The 26514-nt window shown below is 55.2% G+C and overlaps 1 protein-coding gene across 3 annotated transcripts; it reads right to left on the minus strand.

Moving 5' to 3' along the window:
* Positions 1-715: 715 nt before the first annotated feature.
* Positions 716-19787, minus strand: PICK1 (protein interacting with PRKCA 1). 3 transcript variants are annotated; one of them, XM_010343481.3, is made up of 13 exons: positions 19661-19787; positions 19228-19325; positions 17687-17798; positions 13110-13238; positions 9818-9884; positions 8315-8404; positions 6107-6160; positions 5202-5264; positions 4334-4467; positions 3848-3940; positions 2772-2822; positions 1823-1967; positions 716-1372 (listed from the first exon to the last, which is right to left on the minus strand). In XM_010343481.3, the coding sequence occupies exons 2-13, from the start codon at positions 19266-19268 to the stop codon at positions 1152-1154; spliced, it is 1200 nt and encodes a 399-aa protein (XP_010341783.1). In that variant the 5' UTR covers positions 19269-19325; positions 19661-19787; the 3' UTR covers positions 716-1151. The 3 variants fall into 3 exon arrangements, with proteins under 3 accessions (XP_010341783.1, XP_010341782.1, XP_010341781.1); XM_010343480.3 differs by having other exon boundaries at positions 19608-19786; XM_010343479.3 differs by lacking the exon at positions 19661-19787 and adding an exon at positions 19510-19600.
* Positions 19788-26514: the final 6727 nt, after the last annotated feature.

Genomic DNA, 26514 nt, shown 5'->3' on the forward strand with positions numbered 1-26514 from the left:
TCATCCAAACAGGGACACGTTAGAGTGACGAGGGCCGCTATGTCTGATCACACCAGGCCTGGGGCTGGCAAGGAGCAGCAGAAGCGGCTGCCCTGTTTCTGCACACTCCTCAAGCGCCTCCCACAGCCCCTTGGGAAAACAGGCACACTTGGAGTCGGCACCTGCCCCTTACTGCCTCCCCCACTTAGGGGCTCAGTCACCCTGACTTAATGTCTGCCCTCCCCTTCCCCAAAGAAAGGTTTATTTCCTGTCGGACGCACAGAAAGGTCACAGATTGCTGGGGGTCGGGGGAGCGGATACAAAAGGCTCCACAAAGCAGAAAGCTTTGGAGGCAGGTGGGAAAGTCAGGCTTTCAGAACACATCTGAGTTAAGTCCCACTGTGTCTGGGTCCCGACACACAGTGTGGCCTTGGGCAAAATGTTTCTCTGTGCCTCAAACCCCAGCTGTAGGGGGACCAGTTCTAGCCGTGCAGCACTTTGGTGAGGCATAAATGACGCATAGCAAGGGCGCTGTCAATAGACTAGGGGGTGGGTGGATGAGGAGGGTCTGAAGCACCATCCAGGTTTGTGTTTATTCAATACAGGCCCAGAGCCCAGCCCTCCTCCAGAGAAGTGGCCAAGCTGGGGGAACAGAATAAATAAAGGCCACGGAGGTGTGATGGGGACAGGCCGGTCTGGGGCGAGGCGAGGGTGTCCAGGTGACATCAGCCCCAGCCCCTGCTGTCCACCCCATGCCTCGCTCCCGGCAGGCTCCGGGGGCGGTGCGGGTGCCCACAAGGGCCAGGGCCCGGACTCCTGCCGCCTCCAAGCGCTTTTCCTTCCTGCCCTCCCTCTCCTTCCTAAGGCAGGTCCAGAGACCAAGCTCTCCCTCTGGCTGGGGAGGAAAGGGGGGGGGCGGCCAGTGTCCAGGTCCCAGGCCATGACCCTGGTGCCTGTCCTGGCCAAGAGCCCAGGTTCGCTGTGCGAGGACAGAGGAAAGGGAGGCAGGCGCCCCAAGCCAGCAGGCCTTTATGCGACGCCCCCGGAGCAGCAGCCCCGACTGGCTCCCAGGCTCCACCCTCCCACACACCCTGCCCCCGGCACTACATCCATCCTCGGGGCACTCGGGAGTCACGCCAGCTTCCACCCTTGTCCAGGGGCCCAGCAGCCCCTCATGCATCCCTGGCCGGCTCCCCAGCAGCCGTGTCCTCCTCCTCCTCCTCCTCCTCCCCGTCGGTGAACTCCTCCTGGTTGAGGCCATAGGCCAGGGTGGTGTGCGCCAGGTCCACCTCGATGGGGAAGACGTCGGCATCGCGAAGCACCGCGTAGCAGTCGTTGTAGTACTTGGACATGGTGGACACGAGGCGCTGCAGCTGGAACACGATGTCCTGGACTGGGGCGGGAGGTTGGGGCACAGGCACCGGTCGGCTCTGGCTGCCCGCCTCAGGAAGGAGGACACTCTCCCAGCCCGCACGGCCCACCTCTCGCCTCCCCTGTGCTTCCTACTCTGGTACTTCCCTGGCCCCTCATGCCCTGGCAAGGGGCGGAGGCAGGGGCCGCCCAGCCCGGAAGAACCCAGGCCTCCTAGCTCCCAGTTCAGGGAACGAAGAAGGCTGCAGGGGAAATGGATCATGGACCGCAGCCTGCAGAGCCCACATGGCACAGGCCAGCCCCACCCAGGCCGGGCTCCGGGCTCCGGGCAGGTGGCTGGGCTCCTGCAGGGGCTTTACATCTGGGCCGTGGTCTGGCCCTGAGGCCTCAGGTGAGTACCTTGCCCCTCTGGGCCTCAGTTTTCCCACCTCTGAAATGGAGAGCGGACGGAGTGCGGAAGGGCGGTGCTCACCGTGCTTCTGGTCCAGCAGCTCCATCTTCTCGAGCACGTCCTTGCGCATCTGGGAGAAGCGGGCGCGAGCCTCCTGGCGGCAGCGCAGGATCAGACGGTACTCGTAGTTGCCAGTGCTCACCCGGTAAAGCGGCTCGCCTAGGGCCTGGAGTGGGGGTGGGACAGGAGGGTCTGCTCAGGGACAGCCTCACACCAGAACCAAACCACCCTTTCAAAGCCACGGTGGTTCCCGAGACCTCACTTCTGAGATTTCAGCGTTCCTTAGAAGCGCTCAGGGATAGCTTTGGAGAGAGGAAAAAGCAACAAAACCCAAACCTTTGCCACATTAAATAAACATTGGCCACGAGATGGATCCCGACAGCAAAACCATCAAAAACTGCCAAGTGCAGTGGCTCACGCCTGTAATCCCAGCACTTTGGGAGGCTGAGACAGACGAATCACGAGGTCAGGAGTTTGAGACCAGCCTGACCAACCCGTCTCTACTAAAAATACAAAAATTAGCCGAGTGTGGTGGTGCACACCTGTAATCCTGGCTACTCAGGAGGTTGAGGCAGGAGAATCGCTTGAACCCAGAGGCAGAGGTTGCAGTGAGCTGAGATCGAGCCGAGATAGCACCACTGCACTCCAGCCTGGGCGATGAAGCAAGACTTCATCTCAAAAAAAAAAAAAAAAAAATCAGAAACTTAAAAGTGCCTTGTAGGAGTGAAGAATATCTGTTTTTCGCTCCAAGAGCCTCACAGACTCTGAAGGGCAGTGTCCTGGGACAGGCAGAGGGAGTAGTTCCATGCCAGGTGGCCAGCACCTTGAGGCTCAGAGGGACTGGGGAGGATGGCCCCAAATCTCCAGGAACAAGAGTCCAGCCAAGTGGCAAAGGTTTGGGTTTCTCCCAGGTTGGCCCGAGCCACCTGCTATCTCTGGCAGACCAGGGGCCCCTCCCTCCAGTACTCACGATGCAGCTGTATTCCTCGTCATCCATCTCCTTCACCTTCAGGCAGTACGACTGTGTGGGACAGGTGAGGTGTCAGAGTGACTACCCCTACCCCACGTCCCCAGCTCCACCCCGATCACCCACATGAATCCAGGGAGGCTGGCAAAGGTGCTCAGGGAGGCCCAGAGAGGGCAGCAGCAGGCAACTGAGGTATGAGGCTGGGGGATGGCCAGGGCCTGAGGCTTCGGTGGCCCAGAGTTTACCAAACTCAAGGCCCAAGAGATGCTATGGGAAAAAAGGGGTCTGTGGTCAAAGGAGCTTAGGAAGACCCTTGAAATTCACACTGTGCATGGGCCTATCAAAGGCTCCGATAAGTCCTGCGGCAAAGGAACGTTGGCTTGCTTAATGGAGGATTTTCTCTCAATTCCTCTTCCTTTGACCATACGATTATTATTATTACTTTTTTTTTTTTTTTCTTTTTGAGATGGAGTCTTGCTCTGTCGCCCAGGCTGGAGTGCAGTGCCTCGATCTTGGCTCACTGCAACCTCTGCCTCCTGGGTTCAAACGATTCTCCTGCCTCAGCCTCTGGAGTAGCTGGGACAACAGGTGCCCACCACCACACCCGGCTAATTTTTATATTTTTAGTAGAGATGGGGTTTCACCATGTTGGTCAGGCTGGACTTGAACTCCTGACCTCAAGTGATCCACCCACCTCAGCCTCCCAAAGTGCTAGGATTACAGGGGTGAGCCACCCTGCCCAGCTGACCACAGAATTATTAAATGTAAAACTCACAAAGGTTCACTGGCACCCGCTTTACACTCACTCACCTAGTCTAACCCATTGTTTAAAGGCAATACACAAATCCCAAGGGGTCAGCATGCACAGAGCAAGAGCTGTGCCCACCCAGGCTCTCTGACACTTCTTTGCAGGTGGCAGCAGGGCTTCGGCTGCACCTCCCCAGGCCCCTGGTCCCATACCGCGAGCGGACATGCCGTATGTTCTGGCCAGCCTTGCTTGCCGAGACGTGGCTGATGGCAAAGGGCAGCTCTCCAAGGTGGGTGCTCACTCCAACGGCTCACGCGCCTGGACTACTCACCAGGTACTCAAACTTCACGTCCAGGTACTTCTTGATGGTGAGGCGAGTGTCCGGGATGGCTTTGTTGAGGTACGTGTTCAGGTCTGTCAGCATCTGAAAGAGGGTGGGTGGATGCTGAGGCCCTCACAGTGGCGGGTGCCAGGGTGACAATAAACATCAGTGATGTGTCACCCCTTCTGGTGGACTTGACTGTCAGAGCCAGACGGTCCCCCCCCCCCCCGATGCCTTCTCCCTCCCAAGGATGAGAAGACTAGTGCCAGGCCCAGGGCAGGCTGTGACTCAGTGGCGAGCCAGGGTCAGAAGCCAGCCCAGAGGTCAATGCCAAGGCCCAAGGAGGCGCAGGGACTCACCCACAGTCCACTGTGCGGGTGACTGTGCCAGAGACTGCGCCCAGGCATTTGGACTCCAGCACAGGTCCCTCTGTCTGCCACACTGTCCCCTCCCTACCCTCACATGCCAAACGCACACGTAATCAACAGGACCTACCGGCTTGATGGTTTTCAGAAGCCGAATGCCAAACTTCTCGATGCTGCGGTGGGCATCGGCAAACTTCACGAAAGCCTCGCTCGCGGCTGGCTGGGGCTCCCGCACCCCGATCACGGAGAACACATCCCCAAAGGCTGCGTGACAAGTCTCCCTTGAAGGATGCCCCTACCTGACCTCCTAATGGAGAACCAGGGGTTTTGGGGGAGAAGCAGGGCAGGGGGCCTGGCAGGCTGGAGGCCAGTGTCTGCACGGGGTCTACACCTTCAAGAGAGCTGGTCTAAACTCCCTGAAGGAGCTGAGTCTACACCCAGAGGCAACTGGATTGACACCTCCAACAGCTGGTCTATGCCCCTAACGTCCTGCATGTACACACCAAGGGAGTTGACCCTCATTCCCCGAGGGACGAGTGAGGGAAGCTGGGTCAGGACTTGAGGCAGTGGCTCTGCCTGAGACAGAGCACTGGTCTGAGTGGAGATACCTGGGTTCTAACACCAGCTCCACCCCTTGGGAGCGGTGTGGCCCTTTCCTCTGTCTAAGCTTCATTTTCTGCAGTAACTGGGGTCAGCTGCAGCTGGCCTGCCCAGAGCCACAGGATTGTCAGAAATATAAATCAGCAAGGGCCTGTGCACTGCCAGTGGCAGTGAGGAGACAGGGTGGTGCCTGGATGTCCATGGTTGCAGCCCTTAGGAGGCCAGCTGATCCAGATGCTCCCCGCAGGCCCCCATCGCTACATCCCAGCACCTGGGACCAGGACCAGCCCAAAGCTGGCCTGAGGTCAGGCGCTGTGGGTCTGACCCACCTCAGCATGCATGTGAGAGGCCCCAGGGATTGCCCAGGGTCATGCCGCAGGTTTGGGGGATGCCATTACCCCGGTGAGTCTGCGACAGCTCATAAAAGGCCCGTAGGAGGTTCTTGGTGTGTTCCGTCATCCCTGTGGGAGAGACCGAGTGAGGCAGAACGGGGACACATGGCGGGGACTGTACTAGCCCAAGGCCTCCAAGTGCCCACCCCACCCAAGGCCTCCAAGTGCCCACGCCATCCAAGGCCTCCAAGTGCCCATGCCACCCAAGGCCTCCAAGTGCCCACCCAACCTGAGGCCTCTGCTTGGCCCTGGTGCCCTGCCTTTGCCCACCGCCCAACTAGGGCCTAGGGGTAAATGCTCAGTCCAGCCCCACCCATGAGGACCCTCTCCAGACAGGGGCGCCACGACTTTGTAAGATGCAGGTGCATACAGCCTGCTGTGGGCTTTAGCCCTGGGAGAGCGTGGGATTCTGGGGGACTCTCACTATGTTTACGGGTGCTATTCTCCGAATTTAAGGGTATGAGGGTTTTTTTGAGATGAAGTCTTGCTCTACTGCCCAGGCTGGGGTGCAGTGGTGTGATCTTGGTTCACTGCAACCTCTGCCTCCCTGGTTCAGGTGACTCTCGAGGCTCAGCCTCTTGAGTACTGACTACAAGCACCCGCCACCATCCTTGGCTAATTTTTGTATTTTCAGTAGAGATGGGATTTCACCATGTTGGCCAGGCTGGTCTCGAATGCCTGACCTCAAGTGATCCACCTGCCTCAGCCTCCCCAAAGTGCTGGGGTTGCAGGTATGAGCCACCACACCTGGCCCGTGGGTTACTTTTAAATTCAGAAGAAGTACGTATTCTTAATAACTCTTAATGCCCATGGTCCTAGAATCCTAGGGTGCCAGCACCCCCACTGCCATTCTGCTAAAAGCATGCTCCCTGGGGTAGAGCCAGTGCTGGGACGAGGCTGTCCCCACCCACCTTTGTACAGCTCGGCGGTCCGCTCCAGCTCCTCTAGCCTCTTGACAAGCCCATCTGTGGGGACCCAGAGAAGAGGGGAGGTCAGCAGGCTCAAAAGCCACAGGAGGCCCAGGGCCAGGCTGCGAGGGGAGGGGCGGCCCCAGAGGAAACCAGGATGGGAAAGATCAGGGGTCCGAGGGAGGGGATTTGGCATCTCAGGTCAGCTGGGTTCAGAGGTGTTTTGTAAATGGCTGGGCCTTCCTCATGGCCAGTGGAGGGTTCTTGCCCAGCAGGCAAAGCTCCCGCACTTCTAACCACAAAGCCTGCTGGCAGCTGGGGAGGAAGGCCGGCAGGGGCCATCAGATCGGAGATGGAGCAGCCAGGCCTCTAGCGCGGGCAGGACGTGGCCTCTGCCTCCCAAGCACACAGATGGCTCAAAAGGGGAAATGCAACTTGGGGAGGGAGGGGGAAATTCAGGAAGGCTGAGACAGCTCACACTGAGAAAAGGCCTTGGTGATCATATCCACTGGCTTAACTAGTGTTTCTTGAGCACCTACTATGTGCCAGCCACCAGGTCAAGCTCACTTTGAGCCAAGTCTTGCTCTCAAGGCTCAAAGTCTGGCAGGGGAGCCAGGCCAGTGGCCGGGCAATGAGCAGCAGTGTGACGGTGAGGGCTGCAGGGGAGAGGTGGGGAAGCGGCCTCACCTTGAGGAGGAAGCGGATTGCCAGGGACAGGCAGGCATTCCAGATGGAAGGGTGGGCAGAAAGCTAAGGCGCTAAGCTAAGGGCCAGCGCAGAGGCGCTATGACATTCAGTGCTCCTGCTGACCCCGTATGGGACATCCACCCCGAGGAGGATGAGGCAGATGTGCACCTCCCCACCAGGAGCCACCAGAGAGTAGGGGCCCTGTGTCGGCGGCCTCCTGGCCCAGCCACCCCACGGGATAGCAGGGCCTGGCCTTTCACAGTGCCGGCAGCCACTGACTGAATCCCCATTCAACGAGCTGGGCCTGCCGAGGGCTCCCTACGCACGTCTTGGTCCCTCCTCAGTCAGCCATGGGACAGGGACAACTCTCTCCCAGAGAAAACCAAAGGACAGGGAGGCAAGGTGGCCTGCCCAAGTCACACGGCCACCTGTGGCAGCTGGGTGCTCTCTGCTCCCAGCCTCCCGTGCTGATCTGGGTCAGGGTTTTTGAGCAGAAGAGGGGAGGGGCGCAGGCTGTGTTCAGGCCTCTCGGGGCAGGGAGGTGGCTGTGGGACAGGCTGTCAGGGGAAGAAGGGGCACTCTGGAGGTCTTGGGGAGGCTTTGGCCCCCGGTGGCCTCCAGGCCCGGGCACCCCAGAGCCTTAGTGCCCTGCCAGCCGGCAGGAAAGGAGCCATGTAAGCACCACGCTGTTGTTTTTAGCTGGGTCATGGGACATCATGACAGCTTCAATTTTAGAAACCCTATTTCAGGCCAGGAAAATTGCAAGGTTTGGGGGGAAAAACACAACAACCAGTTCTAATTTCATCTCAACGGCTGGTAACTACAGTAACAGGGGTTTATAGGCACCAGGAGGCTGGAAATAGCAGCCGCCACTTTTGTACACCATTTGGAACGCGCTCAGACCCCACCCCCACTTCCCCAGCCAATAAAGCCCAGTGTGCCCAGCTGAGCCTACAATTCCTACAGGTATTTATATCTACCCCACACGCACACTGCAGAGCTGCTGCTATTTTTAAACTTGGACTGGCGACGGTGGGAGTGGGACTGAGTGTTTCGTTGGCCACCCGGGGGAGGGAAGGTGTGCGCGCATGTGTGCATGCATGTGTAAGTGTGCGTGTACACGCCTCCCCCTCGCCTGGGCAGCCACCTCCCAGCCCAGGAGGACAAGGGCAGCAGCGCCACCTCCTGGACAAAGGAGGCACGAGGTGGGCAGCGAGAGTGCTGGGGTGAGGAGTAAGGGGGCTGAGGGCAGCGGTTGAGGCACCTCCCCATACGGAGTCTGTTTCCCCATCTGTGACCTGAGGGACGCTGGCTAGAAGGACAGCCCAGCTGACAGCTGTGGACACTCCGGGAGCTGGAGAAGCCTCTGGGGATGTGGAGATGGTGACTTCTCAGCTCCACGGGCAGAGGCTAGGTCAGGCCCGTGGGACCCACAGCAGCTTGGTAGGCAGCCACGGTGCCCCTCCCATCTTCCCAGCATGGGCTTGAGTCCCCGGGGCCCAAGCTGGCTGGGAAGGGACTCACCATTGCATAGGATGGCCCGGCTCAGGCCCAGGGCATCTGCGGTCCCCGAGCTCATGTTCTCCACCAGCCGGTGCTTGACTTTCTTCAACACTGAATGGGGGACGAAGGACCTGGTGAGTGTGTGGCTGCCCAGAGGCCATCCCTGCCTCCAGCCTTACCTCCATTCACAGGGAGCACCCTACGGGGGCAAAAGGGCTGCTGGGGGTGGCTCTGAAATGGGGAGTGTCCCTGTTCCTTCTGCTTCACAGAGCTGCTGGCAGTCTGGGCAGAGTTCAGCATGAAGTGCTTTGCCCAGGGCCTGCTGCGTGACATCAGCTGGTGTCACTGAGAGCCCAGTGCTGCCCCGGCTCAGTACGGGCTGATGGAAGCCAAGGAGGCCTCTTCCCCTCCTCTGTGCCACATCAGGACCTAGGGTGTCCCATACAAGGGAAGGAGGAGAAGGGGGGGGCCCGGGCTGATTATGTGAAAGCAGTGGGCACTATCAATGACCATGAACCTGGGACCCCAGACTCAATGACTGCATATGAGCAGCTCAGTCCTGGGAAGGGACCTGTGTTGGAACCAAAGGGTTTTAGAGGAGGCTCCCAGACAGGTCCAGTCTGCCCTGAGTCCCTTGGCCTCTGGCTCTAGGGCAGGTGTCCCCAAACTTTTTACACAGGGGGCCAGTTCACTGTCCCTCAGACCATTGGAGGGACAGTGAACCACATACTGTGCTCTTCTCACTGACCACCAATGAAAGAGGTGCCCCTTCCTGAAGTGCGGCGGGGGCCGGATAAATGGCCTCAGGGGGCCGCATGCGGCCCGTGGGCCGTAGTTTGGGGACGCCCGCTCTAGGGTGTGGGAGAGGCTTGCTGGACTCTGGAGCCGAGACCTGGGTGTGCGCTCACCAGGGGGCTGCAGCGCCTTCTCTGGGTCTCAGGCTTGGATCCATCATGTGAGGCGGCCAGTCCAGAGGACTCGAAGCTGCTCTCCGGCTCTTGGGTCTTAAAGTTTCTACAGAACCACAGCTCAGCCCTTCTAACAGGAGGGAACTTATCCCCAGGTATGGACCCTCTGCCCGTAGCCCGAGGTCCAGGTCAGATCCAGTCTCCCCGAGAGCTGACGGCAGGAGGGGTGGGAAGGAGCACGGCTGTGCTGGAGGGCATGAGGCGCCAGGCCAGGCTTGGGCTGCTCTCCGTTTATGAAGGGTGAGGCCCGGGGCCATGGTGAGCTGAGGCGCTGGCCTGCAAAGGACAACCCTAGGGCAGCAAGGTCCCAGGGGAGGTGGCCGAAGCGGGGCGGTGGGGGTGAAACACAGGACAGTGAGAAACCAGGGACAGACGGAGGGACAGCACTTATGGGTCCTCCCAGGCCTTTCGGATTTGCTCGCTCAGAAGGCGGAGCGCACAGCCATGGATGCGCCCATAGTAAGGGGAGGCCAGGGCTGGCCGTGGCACTTCTCCTGGAGGTGGGGGCCTGTCCAGGGGGGCTGCTGGACACCCGTCACTGCTCAGGCCGGCTTACCAATGTCCAGGGACATGCCCTGCTTGGGGTCCGCCTGCAGCTTGTTGTAGTGGATGGTCACCTCCCCCTGCAAGAGCAGCACACACAGACTTGTGAGGGGGCTCCAGGCCTGAGCCCCTTCTCCGGCAGCACTGTTCTGGACTAAGAATCCTAAGCCCAAGGCCAGGCGCAGTGGCTCACGCCTGTAATCCCAACACTTTGGGAAGCTGAGGCGGGCAGATCACTTGAGGTCAGGAGTTCAAGACCAGCTTGGGCAATATAGCAACCCCCTGGTGAGTGCACACCCAGGTCTCTCAGCTCCGGGGTCTAGCAAGCCTCTTACTAAAAATACAAAAATTAGCCAGGCATGGTTGCACATGCCTATAATCCCAGCTACTCAGGAGGCTGAGGCATGAGAATCACTTGAACGCAGGAGGCAGAGATTGCAGCGGCCTGAGATTGCGCCACTGGACTCCAGCCTGAGTGACAGAGCGAGATTCTGTCTCAAAAAAAAAAAAAAAAAAAAAAGAATCCTAAGCCCCAGTAAGGAACCAGGCTGAGAGCTGTGACCATGTCTGCTCCCAGGCCCCTCCTTTCCCACTCTACGTCCAAGCCCTGGGGAATCCGTGGAGACAGGGCCGACACGGAGCCCACAGCCTGGTGGTCTCTGATGCCCTGTGCTTCAGCCAGGTCAGACTCTCCTTCCCTCCGCACGCTCGCCACGCTCCACGCCCTGGCCGTGTCGTTTCCGTATGCCAATTATTCCCTCCTCCGCCCAAACCACCCCCATCTCCGGGAATCCCTCCACTCATTCAACAGATACATCTCAGCACTTGCTCTGTGCCTGGTGCTAGGGAGCCAAGGAGAAGGGGCAGGGGCGGCCCCAGACCCCCAAGGCTGATTTGATCCAGGGAATTATGCAAACTGCATTCTAGTGACTGCTCAGGAGACACAGGCTTCTCCTAAGAGGACTTCCCTGAGCACAGGAGGCCACCGTGTTCACTCTCATCCTTGCAAACCAAAAGCCCTTGAACTTGGGACCACATTCATCCAAATATAAAACAGGATTTAAAAATCAAGTCCCGCTGGGCGCGGTGTCTCAAGCCTGTAATCCCAGCACTTTGGGAGGCCGAGGCGGGTGGATCATGAAGTCAAGAGATCGAGACCATCCTGGTCAACATGGTGAAACCCCGTCTCTACCAAAAATACAAAAAATTAGCTGGGCATGGTGGCACGTGCCTGTAATCCCAGCTACTCAGGAGGCTGAGGCAGGAGAATTGCCTGAACCCGGGAGGCGGAGGTTGCGGTGAGCCGAGATCGCGCCATTGCACTCCAGCCTGGGTAACAAGAGCGAAACTCCGTCTCAAAAAAAAAAAAAAAAAAAAAAAAAAAAAAAAAAAAAAAAAAAATCAAGTCCCAAAGGGAAACCAAAATGAGCGATGCAATCAGAGTCAGAGATGGGGTGTGACTCGCTCCCCCAAAATGCAACACAGCCGGGCTCAGGGGCCATCCCACACAGAGTAGCTGTAGGCTAACGGCAAGCGGGCTGCAGTGGGAGTCGGACCTGGGCTCCAGTTTAGCTGTGTGACCACAAGCAGGTCACTCCCCAACTCTGCACACCTGTAGGATGGGACAGTAGGCTGGGTGCGGTGGCTCACGCCTATAAGCCTAGCACTTTGGGAGGCCGAGGCGGGCAGATCACCTGAGGTCGGGTGTTTGAGACCAGCCTGACCAAAACGGAGAAACCCCGTCTTTACTAAAAATACAAAAAAGTTAGCCGCACGTGGTGGCGGGTGCCTATAGTCCCAGCTACTCGGGAGGCTGAGGCAGGAGAATCACTTGAGCCTGGGAGGCGGAGGTTGCAGTGAACCAAGATCGCACCATTGCACTCCAGCCTGGGCAACAAGAGCAAAACTCCAACTCAAAAAAAATTTTCAAAAAGATGGGAGAGGAATCCCTGCCCAGCACCCAAACAGGGGAGCGGGGCCCATGCTGCATCACTGTCACTGCTGTGTGCAAACACAAAGCTCTTGTCCTCACAGGCAACCTGAGGGGCTGGTGTCACCAAGCCTGAGAGGTCAGGGAGGGAGGTGAGCAGAGATAGGGAGGGGGGGCGGAGCTGCTGAACTGGGCACACACAACTCAACTCTGCCAGACGGAGACCCCCTGCACCTGTTCCCGTGACCAGCTCCTCTGTCTAACAGGTCATGCTGGGGGCAGTGATACCCAGACCACGTGCAGTGGCAGCTGCAGTCTCAGTGAACCTTGTCGCTTCCTTTGGTACAACAGAGCTCTGAGCCCCAGCCCCAGGCCGATTTGTCCAATGGCTAAAGGGGCTGGAATAGGAGAACGTGCAGGATTGGAATCTTCCTCCCTCCGGCAAGGAAGGAGTAGCGGGGATGACGCAGGAGCAGGGTGGGAGGATAAAGGGAGAGGATGGAGCCAAGGCTGGCCTGGGTGAAGGCAGGAAGGGGGGCTGTCAGGGGTGCTAGAACCCGGAGGACGGAAGTGGAGCAGAGGGAGAAAGCTGCAACCCTTGGCCAAGCTCAACTCACAATGGGGACCCTTGCCCCCGAGACTGTTAAACCACTGCCTCCACATCAGTTCTTTCATAGAACTGGTTTCCTGAGACTTGCTAGCAGCCCCATTGCTAGGAAATGGCAAAGGGGCTGCATGCTCGCTTCCAGAGAGGCCAGGACACTGTCACATTCCAGGAGGGAGGGTCCCTGCGGAGAGGCCTGGGCCTGGAGCAGCAGGAGTTGGGGAAAGCAGAGGCAGGCAGCATGTGACTCCGGTCTGCAGAGCAAAGATCAGCTAGTGTGGGAGGGGGTCTCTGGGTGTCTATAAGCCCAGGAGGACGCACAGGACGAGAAGTTCCTCCAGGAGGGGAAAGCGCGCTCTTCTTTCCCTCTTAGCCCTCCCAGGCCCTGCATGGCCCGGCTGACGTTATTGGGTGTCTACTGACCTAAGCAGGATCACCTTGAACTTTTAGCTTCGGCTCCAGCGCTGACTGGGGACACATGGGCTAGCCCTGAGGCATGGTTCCTGGTCTGTCAGCTCCCTGGGAGCTCACAGGGACCTTGGGGTTGGCCACTCTCTTGCCAAGGTCCAGCACAAGTCCTGGGGCACGATTACTATTTACTGAATGGATGAGGGATGGATGAGGGAGGCTGGAGTGTGACCCTGACTCCGATGTGCCAAGGAAGGGGTGAGGGCCGATTCCCCTTTCCAGGCCTGCTGGGACCTCTGGCAGCCTGGAGGCCTAGAAGCACGTGTGGCCGCCTCTGGACACTCCCTCGGTAGCAGCCCTTACCTTCACCTCCTGAATCATCTTCGCCACCTCCACCTTAGTTTTCCCTTTGATTGATCTGCCATTGACGCCGGTGATCTCATCCCCAGCTGCCACTGTGCCGTCCAAGGCTGCTGGGGTATTGTCAAATACCTGTGGGTGCAGAAGTAGAGCGGTGGGGAGAAACGGAGGACCGAGATGCAGCCCGAGAAGACACCCCAACCACTGCCCGGCTCTGCCTTCCACTCTACCCTCTGCTCTTGTTTTGTGAGAAAGGGTCTCGCCCACCTGGGCTGGAGTGCATGGCATGATCACAGCTCACTGCTGCACTGAACTCCTGTGCTCCGGCAATCCTCCTGCCTCACATAGATAGTCAAATGATTTTTGACAATGGTGTCAAGAACGTTCAATGGGTAAGGACAGTCATTTCAACAACCGTATGTGAAAAATGAAGTTGACACTTAACCTAACACCATATAGAAAAATTAACTCAAGGCCAGGCGCAGTGGCTCACGCCTGTAATCCCAGCACTTTGGGAGGCCAAGGCAGGTGGATCACCTGAGGTCAGGAGTTCGAGACTAGCCTGGCCAACACGGCAAAACTCTATCTCTACTAAAAATACAAAAATTAGCCGGGCATGGTGGTGGGTGCCTGTAGTCCCAGCTCCTCAGGAGGCTGAGGCAGGAGAATCGCTTGAACCCAGGAGGTGGAAGTTGCAGTGAGCTGAGATTATGCCACTGCACTCCAGCCTGGGCAACAGAACAAGACTCTGTCTCAAAATAATAATAATAATAATAATAATAACTCAAAATTGATCTCAACTCACTGCAACCTCTGCCCTCCAGGTTCAAGTGATTCTCCTGCCTTAGCCTCCCAATTAGCTGAGATTACAGGCACATGCCACCACACCCAGCTAATTTTTGTATTTCTAGTAGAGACAGGGTTTTACCATGTTGGCCAGGCTGGTCTCAAACTCCTAACTTCCAAGTGATCTGCCCGCCTCAGCCTCCCAATGTGCTGGGATTACAAGCGTGAGCCACCACACCCGGCCCCATCTTCTTCAGTCTGTGTTCCACCCTGTAACCTCTCCCCCTGTGCCCTCCTCCTGCACCTCTTCTTCGGATTCCCCCATCTCAGAGGTCCCGCTCTTGGTTTACTCCCCTGTCTCCTGTGGAGTGAGTTGAGATAATACCACTGCACTCCAGCCTGGTGACAGTGAAAGACTTCATTACAAAAAAAAAAAAAAAAAAGATGGGAAACTGTGGAAAACATACTGAGAAAACAAGGAGTGCAATGAAAAACAAAACAGGAAATTACCCCACCGTCTCAAAAAAGAAGAAAAGGCTGAATAGAGAAAAGAAACAGAATCCTCAGAAAGTTAGACATTGAGCTGTTTCAACTAGAATGAGAGCTCGCGAAGGTGGGATCTTTGTTTTCCTCACTTTCTTGTCCCTAGTGCCCACAACAGAGCCTAGCCAGGCACTTGGAAAGATTTCCTGAACAAAGTCTCCGTTGTACTAATATTAATTTAGCCAAAAATGGAAAAATAACTATGTTGGAAAGGTGGGGAGAGAGGAAACAGACTGGTCGTGGAAAGAACTGAATTCTCACCTACGGATGAGACAAAGGCAATAGATATTTACAGATGATAGATCAAGAAATAACAGGATAGCCGGGCGCGGTGGCTCAAGCCTGTAATCCCAGCACTTTGGGAGGCCGAGGCAGGTGGATCACGAGGTCAAGAGATCAAGACCATCCTGGTCAACATGGTGAAACCCTGTCTCTACTAAAAATACTACAAATTAGCTGGGCATGGTGGAGTGTGCCTGTAATCCCAGCTACTCAGGAGGCTGAGGCAGGAGAATTGCCTGAACCCAGGAGGCGGAGATTGCGGTGAGCCGAGATCACACCATTGCACTCCAGCCTGGGTAACAAGAGCGAAACTCCGTCTCAAAAAAAAAAAAAAAAAAAAAAAAAAAAAACAAAAACAGGATAGACCAGGCGAGGTGGCTCATGCCTGTAAGCCCAGCATTTTGAGAGGCCAAGGTTGGTGGATTGCTTGAACCCAGGTGTTCGAGATATGCCTGGGCAAAACCCCATCTCTACAAAAAATACAAAAAAATTAGCTGGATGTGGTGGCACCTGCCTGTAATCCCCAGCTACTTGGAGGTGGGAGAATCACCTGAGTCTGAGGAGGTTGAGGCTGCAGTGAGCCATGATTGAACCACTTCTCTCCAGCCTGGGCAACAGAGTGAGACCCTGACTCGAAAAGACAGTAACAACAGGATAAGCGTCCTATTGAGAAAAATGGAAGCTCACGCATGAAGAAGCAGTGAAGCCAGTGAGGTGCACGGGGAAAGGGCAGTGGATTGCTATTATTTGACACAGGGCTGTCAATGCTCTTGACTTGCTAGAAGCAAGTTACATGGCACTTTGGTAAAAACAAAACTGAATTTTAAAAAATCAGTTCTATTATGTTATTGGCCAGTGGTTCACACCTGTAATCCCAGCACTTTGGGAGGCTGAGGTAGGCAGAATCACTTGAGTCCAGGAGTTCGAGACCAGCCTAGCCAACATAGCTAAACCCTGTCTCTCCTAAAAATACAAAAATTTGTTGGGCGTGGTGGCATATGCCTGTAATACTGGCTACTCAAGGGGCTGAGGCATGAGAATTGCTTGAATCCAGGAGGCAGAGGTTGCAGTGAGCTAAGATCACACCATTGCACTCCAGCCTGGGTGACACAGTGAGACTCTGTCTCAAAAAAACAATCAAACAAACAAACAAACACCAACTCTACTATTTTATAATGTGTGTTCATTCTAAGCAAACCTGCCCCCGAGGTAGGGAGAGGGAGGTGGCGAGAGGCTGAGCAGGCACATGGCCAGGAGGCCAGGCCTGGGGAACGCCTTGCTAACGCCTCCTGGGTCACAGGAGACCGAATGGCTCATGAAGGAGACAGCATGTGAGCAGAAGCAAGACCAGGCCAATCTGGGAATCCGTCTTCGAGGCCTAGAAGCAACTCCTTAGCAAGATCCTCACAGAGGCCAGTTTCCCATCTGCCACCAGCGGCCACCCAGCTGAGAGGGTCAGAACCAGTCTTCCTAAGCCGAGAGCAAGGTCACTGACTTTAATGAGCCACACAGTGAAGGAGGCCTCACAGCAGCCCGGTCACCACTCCTGAGCTACGGTGCACAGAATATCACCAGCGCCACTTCCTCTGCAGGGGACACAAGAGTGTTCCTTACCACTGACAGAGCATCTGGGAAAATGTACAGCTGCCTGAAAACTAACAGCAGCTACTGCTTAATGCACGTTTTTGTTTTGTGGGGTTGTGTGGTTTTTTTTTGAGACAGGGTATCACTCTGTTAACCAGGCTAGAGTAAGTACAGTGGCATGATCTCGGTTCACTGCAACCTCTACCTGCCAGGTTCAAGCGATTCTCCTGCCTCAGCCTCCCTAGCAGCTGGGACTACAGGTGTGCGGCACCATGCCCAGTTAATTTTTTGTATTTTTAGTAGAGACAGGGTTTCACCATGTTGGCCAGGCTGGTCTCAAACTCCTGATCTCAGGTGAACCACCCGGCTTGGCCTCCCAAAGTGTTGGGATTACAGGTGTGAGCCACTGTTCCTGGCCAATGCACATTTCCAGGTTTTTCTTGTTTTTGTTTTGTTTTTGAGATGGAGTCTTGTTCTGTGGCCAGGCTGGAGCGCAGTGGTGCGATCTCAGCTCACTGCAACCTCCGCCTTCTGGGTTCAAGCAATTCTCCTGCCTCAGCCTCCCAAGTAACTGGGAACACAGGCACCTGCTACCATGCCCAGCTGACTTTTGTATTTTTAGTAGAGACAGGGTTTCGCTATGTTGGCCAGGCTGGTCTTGAACTCTTGACCTCATGATCCGCCCACCTTGGCCTCCCAAAGTGCTGGGATCACAGGCGTGAGCCACCGTGCCTAGCCCACGCATGTTTCTTAAATGCTAGTGTGTTATGTTGTTTTGTTGACTTTTCACAAGAACCCAAAGATGCTCATGTCTACATGTTTTAAAACCCCACTTTCTAGGTGACGAAACTGAGGCCCAAAGAGGTTAAGTGACTTGCCAGTAAGTAGGGAAGAAGCTTGCATTTGACCTCTGGCCATTATTTCATAGAGTTCCTATGACACTTCATTTGCTAGAGCCCAAGGCTGATGCTTTTGTCGATTCAACAGTCAATTTCTTTTTTTATCCGATTTTTTTTTCAACTTGGCTTGTCACCAAGATTTAACAGTCAATTTTTATTGCAGGTCCACTATGCGTCAGGCACTGTACCTGGTGCTAACTGCAGTGAAAAGGCAAACCAGGACACTGTCCTCAGTGCAAAGAGTCTACTCTCCTAGACGGAGGACAAATAACAAGTAAGAAGTGCCGAGAAGGAAAAGCACAGAGGGACGCAGGGGAGAAGACGGGCCAGACCAATGCAGCGCGGATGGTCAGAAAGCCCCTCAGAGGGGGTCAGACCTCAAGAATGAGGAGGAGTCAGCTATACAGTGTGGACAAATGAACCTGCCTTTTTCATGCCCAAGTAGGAACGTACCTTGCGTCATCCCCCCTCCAAAGTGCCCAATACCTGGACGATATAGAGGCAGGGACAGTACTGGGCCCCTCCTCCAATGCTGATCCCGATCAGGTTCTGAGCATCCTTCTGCAGGGTCACCTTCCCAGGCACAGTCGGAATTCCGCTAGAAAGAAAAGCAAGTGAGGTTGACTCTCCTGGAGGAAGGATGACTGGAGGGGGTGGGCCCTCCAAAACTCCTGAGGGGCGCCATTGGCTGCCCAGCTTTTTCTCTCCCTCCCTTGGATTAAACCATAGCACTTTGTGCTGAAACAGGTACAGTTCTTGGAGTTCTGCAGATGTGGGATCAAACCCCATCAAATCTGCCATCATTTATCAGCTGTGGGACTTGGTTTTCTTTTTCTTTTTTTGAGACAGAGTTTTGGTCTTGTTGCCCAGGCTGGAGTGCAATGGCACTAATCTTGGCTCACTGCAACCTCTGACTCACCAGTTCAAGCAATTCTCCTGCCTCAGCCTCCCAAGTAGCTAGGATTACAGTTACAGGTGCCTGCCACCACGCCTGGCTAATTTTTTGTATTGTTTTATCATTATTATTATTTTTAAAGACGGGGTTTCACCACGTTGGTCAGGATGGTCTGGAACTCCTGACCTCAGGTGATGCATCCACCTCGCCCTCCCAAAGTGCTGGGATTACAGGCGTGCGCCACTGCACCTGGCCAGCTATGGAACTTGGGTAAGTCACCCTCTGTGCGTCTCAATTTCTTCATCCATAAAATGGGGATGAGCACCCTTATCCAAGTTCTTCTACCCATGCATGGAGCCCACTAACAGCAACCCAACCCACAGCAGGCACTCCATAAAGATAGGTCCCCTTCCCTTTCATTCATTTGATCTCTGCGATTTGAGACAGGTTCTGTCCTTGTCACCTTATCAGGCATCTAGGGAATATGATGGCCACCTGCTCAAGGAGTCTTCCCCTGTTAAACTATCCACCTCCCACCTCCTCAATTACCTCTCAGTTTCCACCATAAACTAGCATTGACTGGTGTTTCATGGCAAGTACTTGCGCTGATTCGCTTATGCATTCAAAAAACATTTGCTACCAACCTGCTGACATCAAGCCCCTTACTAAGTGCTGAGCACAGAGAAAGGCATTGCACTCACTCCTTGATCCGAAAGAGGATACATTCTAATGGGAAGACAAATCTCATTTTTGAAAATCTACTAATAACCTATGTTGGGAAGGAAGGTATGTCTACAACATTCCTATTCAACCTTCAAAACCTGGCTCAACTGCCACCTTCTCCATGAAGCTTTCCTTGATCACCCCAGCAGAAGCATTGCTCCATCTGCTTTCTCTCCTTGTCACCAAGACATGCTAATAGTGCCCTTATGGAACTGAGCTGTGATTATCCCTTTAACTGTCCACAGCCCCCTATAATAGTGAGCTCCTGGAAGAGCAGGGTCCATTGCTGCTTCAGGACAACACCTGATCCACTGCGGAGAAGCAAGGGTTTGTGGGGCTGGAAAGTCCAGGGAAATAAGGGATTTGGGGGGTCCTATGCTCCTGGAACTTGGGGGAATAAAATACTCACAGTTTATCCTCTTCGATGTCATAATCCAAGTCTGCAAACATGGCTCCGAGAGTTGGAGCGGGCTGGCTAACTGCCCAGCTCGGCAGGGGACTGGGGAACTGGATCCGGGAGAGAAAGGAGCATAGGATTCAGGGAACCGAAGTGCTTAAATGTCAACGCCACCCGTTCCTCCGCCACTCTCATACGGGACAGCAGGGCCCTCTTCTTCCCTCTGGAGTGGGATGGGGCAGTCTCCGGGTTGTGGGGGGGGGGGCGGGGGCAGGCTGGGTAGGTGATTCTTACTAGGTACAAGGGGGGACTCCAGGCCAGGACGATGGGCTCAGACCCCAGAGCCCGGCCCAAGGGTCTCCAGGCCCTGGGGAGCTGCCTCTGTTGCTCACCGGAAGCGTTAGTCCCACAGCCGGGTCCGGGCCAGGCTGGTACCTGAACCCACCTGCCGTTCCACCTGGCGGTGGCCGCGACTATCACATCACTTCCGGCAAGACGCGGAAGTCCCGCCTTTCCCCCGCTGGGTGTTTGCCCCAATCCCCGCAGACAATCCTTCCCTCACCCGCTCCCAGGACTCTCAGAGCCAAGAACAAGAACAAGTATTGGCAGAGGCTCACTGTTAGTAGGAACAAGCGGAAACAGAGGAAAAGTCTGGACAGGCTGTCAGCCTCTAACCCCGCCCTTTGCCCTGCCGCCGCCGCCATCTTGGGAAGGGCAGGGTTTGTCCCAACTTCCTCAGCGGCACTCAGGGGCCCGCGCCGGCCAGACGGTTGCCAGGGCAACGAAAGCATCTCTGAGCCAGGGTTACCTCCGGCGAGGCTCAGTGGAGTATAAACCCCGAGACCTGCCCTTCCACCCCCTAACCACCTGGGCCTGTGACTCCCCTAGTAGAATGGCCCTTTGAGGTCCCAGCCCACCCCAGTTTCGCAGGCAAGGGAACTTAAGTGCCAAAGAGCGGGGAGTGATTTTGTGCAGAGCCACACACAGTTGGTATAAGATCTGGATCGTGGCCCCGAAACTCCCGCCGCCTAGTCTAGGGATCTCGGAACATCCGAACACTAAGAAGAGAGCCAGGAGTGGTGTATTCAGTGGATCTTGCTATTAAGGACAGATTGGACATGCCGCCTTCCCTATAGGTGCGTGAGTTTCCCCATATGTAAACTAAGGCCATATGGTCAATGCTTTCTATGGTATATGGTGAAAGATTTCTTACCCCCGCTTCCTTAGTCCTGAGGAGCAGCCACCCTGGGGTCCCACGGAGGGTCACGGCCCCCATGTACCTGAGGCTCGGGAAACGTCATCAATGCGCCCCTGTCGAAGCTTTCTCTCAGCCTCTGCTGCCACTGCTATCGTGTAAAGTGGATTCCCCGGGGGAGGCTGGATCTCCCAGAGCCACAGCCAGGCCTCCACCTCACCGCGACAGCACGGGGCCAGGGCCAGCCAGCTTCCCTAGCTGCCCCAGGGGCCACGGAGGAAAGATGCAGAAGGATGGATATCCACATATCCCACAGGCGATGGAAGCCCCACCCTACGCTGTCCTTAGGGAGCCAATCTGAGTCTGGGCAGATGTGTAGAATGCCGTGATCGCAACAGCCTTCCCACGTGTCCACTGCTCTCCAGTCAGATCACTTTTACAGGATTTTCAAGCTCACCACCACCCTGTGAGGAAAGACCAAGTCTTGCCAGCCACATTGTGCAGGCAAGGAAACTGAGGCCCGGAGAAGTCTCTTCCTCTGGTGTCATAGCGGCAGGGCTAGGGCTGGGACAACCAAGCTCTGTTTCCAGGCCAGAATTTTGGTTTTAAAAAGCAGCAGTCTAAGGCCAGGCATGGTGGCTCATACCTGTAATGTCAGCACTTCAGGAGGCCCAGGCGCACAGATCATCTGAGGTCAGGAGTTCGAGACCAGCCTGACCAACATGGACAAACCCCGTCTCTACTAAAAATACAAAAATTCGCCAGGTGTGGTGGTGCGCCTGTGATCCCAGCTACTTAGGAGCCTGATAAAGGAGAATCACTTGAACCTGGGAGAGGGAGGTTGCAGTGAGCTGAGATCAGGCCATTGCACTCCAGCATGGGCAACAGAGCAAGACACTGTCTCAAACAAAACAAACAAACAGAAAGCAGCAGTCTCCAAACCCAGCTGTTTTAACATGGACTGTGGCACATCGGGCCCATGACCATGCTAGCTCAAGCCCAGGCTCTGCCATTGTGTAGCTGGGAGATCTTGGCTGAGTCACTGTCTGACTCTGAGCCTCGGGTGCCTGTAGAATGGGGAAATGATGCCTGCCACCAGGTGTTTGTGAAAGTCAAGATTAAAAGGAGAGGCCAGGTGAGGTGGCTTACGCCTGTAATCCCAACACTTTGGGAGGCCAAGGCGCGTGGATCATGAGGTCAGGAGTTCAAGACCTGCCTGGCCGACATGGCAAAACCCCGTCTCTACTAAAAACACAAAAATTAGCTGGGCATGGTGGCATGCTTCTGTAATCCCAGCTACTCAGGAGGTTGAAGCAGGAGAATTGCTTGAACGCTGGGTAGCAGGAGTTGCAGTGAGCCAATATTTCACCACTGCACTCCAGCCTGGGTGATAGAGCGAGACTCCATCTTAAAAAAAAAAAAAAAAAAAAAAAGATTAAAAGGAGAAACAGGTGTGAGTGCTTTGTAAACGATTTACATGGCACAGCTGTCACTCTGACCTCAAAACCCCTACCCACTCTGGCCCCTCTTCCCAGGTAGGGGCAAGATGCCCCTTTTTTCTGCTTCATCCATCTCTTACCTCCAGGCCCCGATCTAATTTGCCTCCTCCCGGCAGCCTTAGCAGACAAGCTTAGCTCATATATCTTGCTCCCTTTCTGAGCTCCTATTTGTTCTTGGAATCATTCATTCAGCAATTTGCTATGTATTGGCCTTGTGAAATCTCTCCATGGTTTTCCTGAGCCAATTCTGTGATGATTAATTTATTACATGGTTGTATATTGTCTGGAGAGGTTTTTTCTCCTTTAAATTTGGGGCTTAGAGCTCATATCTTGACAAATTACAAAATGCTTCTCCCTGTCCCTCTTTTTATTGTGTTCTCTTTCTCTACTGACTTTTTTTTTTTTTTTTTTGAGACAGTCTTGCTCTTTCGCCCAGGCTGGAGTACAGTGGCACAATCTCAGCTCACTGCAACCTTTGCCTCCTGGGCAAAGCGATTCTCCTGCCTCATCCTCCTGAGTAGCTGGGACTACAGGCACCTGCCACCACACTCAGCTATTTTTTTTTTTTTAAGATGGCGTCTCGCTGTTATTGCCCAGGCTGGAGTGCAAATGGCGAGATCTTGGCTCACTGCAACCTCTGCCTCCTGGGTTCAAGTGATTCTCCTGCCTCAGCCTCCTGAGAGGCTGGGGCGATAGGCGCCCACCACCACACCTGGCTAATTTTTTGTATTTTTAGTAGAGACGAGGTTTCGCCATGTTGACCAGGCTGGTCTTGAACTCCTGACCCCAGGTAATCCACCCACCTTGGCTTCCCAAAGAGCTGGGATTACCGGAGTGAACCACCGCAGCTGGCCCAATTTTTAAATTTTTTGTAGAGACAGGGTTTTACCATGTTGGCCAGACTGGTCTCAATCTCCTGACCTCAGGTGATCCACCTGCCTCAGCCTCCCAAAGTACTAGGATTACAGGTGTGAGCCACCTAAGCTGGCCTCTTTCTCTACCGACTTTCTAATCCCTGGCACTCCCACTTTCCATAGGATACTTGGAATCCATCAACAGGTGTCATTGTGACAAACAAGAAAAAGAAAATCGGATTGCTTTGAATTACCTGTTGGTGTGAAAATGTCATGACCCGCTTAGTTTTTTAGCAGAGGGGTCACTGGAATCAGCTCGCACAGCACAGGAACATGCCCCAGTCAATTCAGGGGGTCTGGTTGGGACCAGGAATCTATTTGAGAAAAAAGAAAGTTCAAGTACCTTATTCTGTCACCCAAGTAAGCACTTCTTGTCTTCCCGGCTAGACAGGAAGTCCCTGGTGGGGGTAGGGGGTGCCTTGTTTTGCTCTTCTCTGAATTGTCCACGGTGTCCAGCACAATACCTAGCCGCAAATCTAGTGCTTGCAGAAATAGCTGCGGCCTCAGTATGAGATGAGGCTTTCTCTGGGTCCAGGAGAGGACTTGAGTGGACAGAGGGATCGAGGGTCGGACGCCTCAGGGAGGAGATGAGGGCCCGAACAGGGATGGTGGCAGTGACCCGAGTTTCCTCCACAGGGCTGGAGTCACCAGGCTGTGTCTAGGTTCTGAACTTTGGTTTTGGAAAAAACAGCATTCTTCAAATCCAACAGCTGTAACAGAGACTGGCGCTCCCGCAGCCCAGGGTTGCTCTAGCTCAAATCCCAGCTCCGCTCTTTTAGCTGGAGGACCTTGGGCAAGTCACCCTTTGTCTCTGAGCCTTGGTGTCTGTAGAGTGAGGATGATGATCCTCCCAAGACAGTAGTTAAAAAGAGGAAGAGAGGCTCGGCATGGTGGCTCACGCCTGTAATCCCAGTGTCCCGACCTGCAGGACAACAACAGGAGCCCGAAGGGAGGGAGTGGGGATGGATGGGCAGGAGACGCGAAGAATGGAGACAAGACAGGAGTCTGATCAAGTCTCGTTTATTGTTGCTGAGCTCACAGCTTAAATAGGCCAGGCAGGGGGGCGGGGCAAAGGAAGCTTGCAGTTGGGAAATTCCGGCCAGGTGTGCCAGGTGCCGCTACCAGCCTCGTGCCGTCCACGGGCTGAACCTGAATCATCAGGACTTGAGCCTCCCACAAGCGGCACCTGGGCTCTCTTGGCCCCAGGATTGGGCCTGTGCTGCTGCCCACAGCCTCCCACAAGCGGCACCTGGGCTCTCTTGGCCCCAGGATTTGGCCTGTGCTGCTGCCCACATCCCAGCACTTTTGGAGGCCGAGGCAGGCAAATCACCTGACATCAGGAGTTCAAGACCAACCTGGCCAACATGGTGAAACCCTGTGTCTACTAAAAATACAGAAAATTAGCCGGGTGTGGTGGCACGTACCTGTAGTCCCAGCTACTTAGGAGGCTGAGGCATGAGAATTGCTTGAACACAGGAGGTGGAGGCTTGAACACAGGAGGTGGAGGCCGAGATCGCACCACTGCACTCCAGCCTGGACAACAGAGTGAGACTCCATCTCATAAAATAGATAAATAAATTAAAAGGAGAGCCATGTGTGAAAATGTTTGGCGAATGATTGACATAGCACAGATGTCAGAGGTTTTTATGGTCCTTTAGAGTTACTTTGCTGAAACCCTGCAGAAAGCGGGGCCGATGGTACATTTCAAGGACCCTGAGGTGCTCAGGCCTCTGCATCAGACTTGGCTGGGAAGTGTCTTACATGCAGATTCCTGGGCTCCGGCTCAGACATGTGGGATCAGAATCTCTGGGGAAGGGGAGGGCTTGGGGACTGCATTTCACAACGTTCTGCGGGTGATGCCAGTGCCTCCCGCAGTTTGAGGACCACTGTGTCAGAGGCTGTGAGCATGCAGTGTCTGTGCACACTCGGGTGGGCCTGTGCGAGGCACCAGCAATCCCTGCCCCAGGGCCTCACCATCCCCAATAATTAAGGGTGTTGCATGGACCCAGAGAAGGGGCTCCTGCCCAACCAAAGGCTTGTGAGGGCTTCCTGGAGGAGGTGCTGGTGATGCCCAGGCTGAGAAGAGGGAAAGGTGCAAAGGCTTCCCAGGGTTCCCCGGGCAGGTGGTGGAAGGGACAAGGCAGAGTCCCAGTCCCCAGGGAATCATAGTCTGGCAAGGGAGACACTGGGGGGCAGCGACTGGCAAGGGCCTCGGAGGGGAGTCCCTCCAAGTTTCCACCCCGATGGTTGCCAGTCTCAGATTCAACCCGCAAGGGCTGGCTCTGCTGTCCGCATTCCTGGGGAAGTGCTGCCACCTGGTGGCCATTAGGAGAAACAGCTCCTGGAGCTCACCGCCGGCCACAGAGCCCCCAACTTTCCACACCTGCCATTGCTGACTCACGGCTGCGGGGTGCTCACGGGTCCCTACACTTTGTGGACGACGGGTGAGCTGGTCTTGCGCACGTTGAGCTGTGCCTGGCTGCCCGCTCTGCAGCCACCGCTGTGCCCCGAGTCCAGGCCTGTAATCCTCCCTGCTTAAAGGTCCAGAAGCCGGAGTGGGTTGCTGGAATTCAGCTCAGTTCATTGTCAGCAGGGAGATTTAGAGTGTGGGCTTTCAGGTCAAGCAGACGACAGTGACCCTGGCAGCTAAGGCTGGGCACCTCCTGTGCACAGGCCCAGTACCGAGCCATGTGGTGGTCCCACAGTCACTCATTCATTCACTCATTCATTCAGTACGTATTTATTGAGTGCCTACTACGTCCAGGCCACACACCAGCGAGCGAAGGAGACGACGTCCTGCCTTGACAGAGCCCGCATGAGTGGGAGGAGCTGGCAATCAACTCCTAAGTAAAGAATTGGCCACTTCCAGCTGGTGGCAGATGCCAGAGATTCTAGAAAAAGGAGGGGCGGGGCAGGGCGGCGTGTGGTGCCCTGGGATTACAGACACCTGTAATCCCAGCACTTTGAGAGGCTGAGGCGGGCAGATCACGAGGTCAGGAGTTAGAGACCATCCTGGCCAACGTGGTGAAACCCTGTCTCTATTAAAAATACAAAAATTGCCGGGCGCGGTGGCTCAAGCCTGTAATCCCAGCACTTTGGGAGGCCGAGGCGGGTGGATCACAAGGTCAAGAGATCGAAACCATCTTGGTCAACAAGGTGAAACCCCGTCTCTACTAAAAATACAAAAAATTAGCTGGGCATGGTGGCAGGTGCCTGTAATCCCAGCTACTCGGGAGGCTGAGGCAGGAGAATTGCCTGAACCCAGGAGGCGGAGGTTGCAGTGAGCCGAGATCATGCCATTGCACTCCAGCCTGGGTTACAAGAGCGAAACTCCGTCTCAAAAAAATAAATAAATAAATACAAAAATTAGCCAGGTGTAGTGGCACCCACCTGTAGTCCCACCTACTCAGGAGGCTGAGGCTGGAGAGTCATTTGAACCCGGGAGGCGGAGGTTGCAGTGAGCCGAGATTGTGCCACTTCACTCCAGCCTGGGTGACAGAGCAAGACTCCATCGCAAAAATAAAATAAAAAAATAAAAAGGAGGGGTGGCAGAGGTGATGGGAGCAGGGGGTTCCTTAGACAGGCTGGGCTGGGAGGGTCTCCCTGCAGCAGTGACCAGGGGCGCCAGGCAGGAGGCGGTGGGGCGTCCTGCAGCAGATGTACACTGTCACCCTTGAGTGGCTGGAGAAGA

Source organism: Saimiri boliviensis, chromosome 21, assembly GCF_048565385.1.
Source record: "Saimiri boliviensis isolate mSaiBol1 chromosome 21, mSaiBol1.pri, whole genome shotgun sequence".
Taxonomy (NCBI): Eukaryota; Metazoa; Chordata; class Mammalia; order Primates; family Cebidae; genus Saimiri; species Saimiri boliviensis.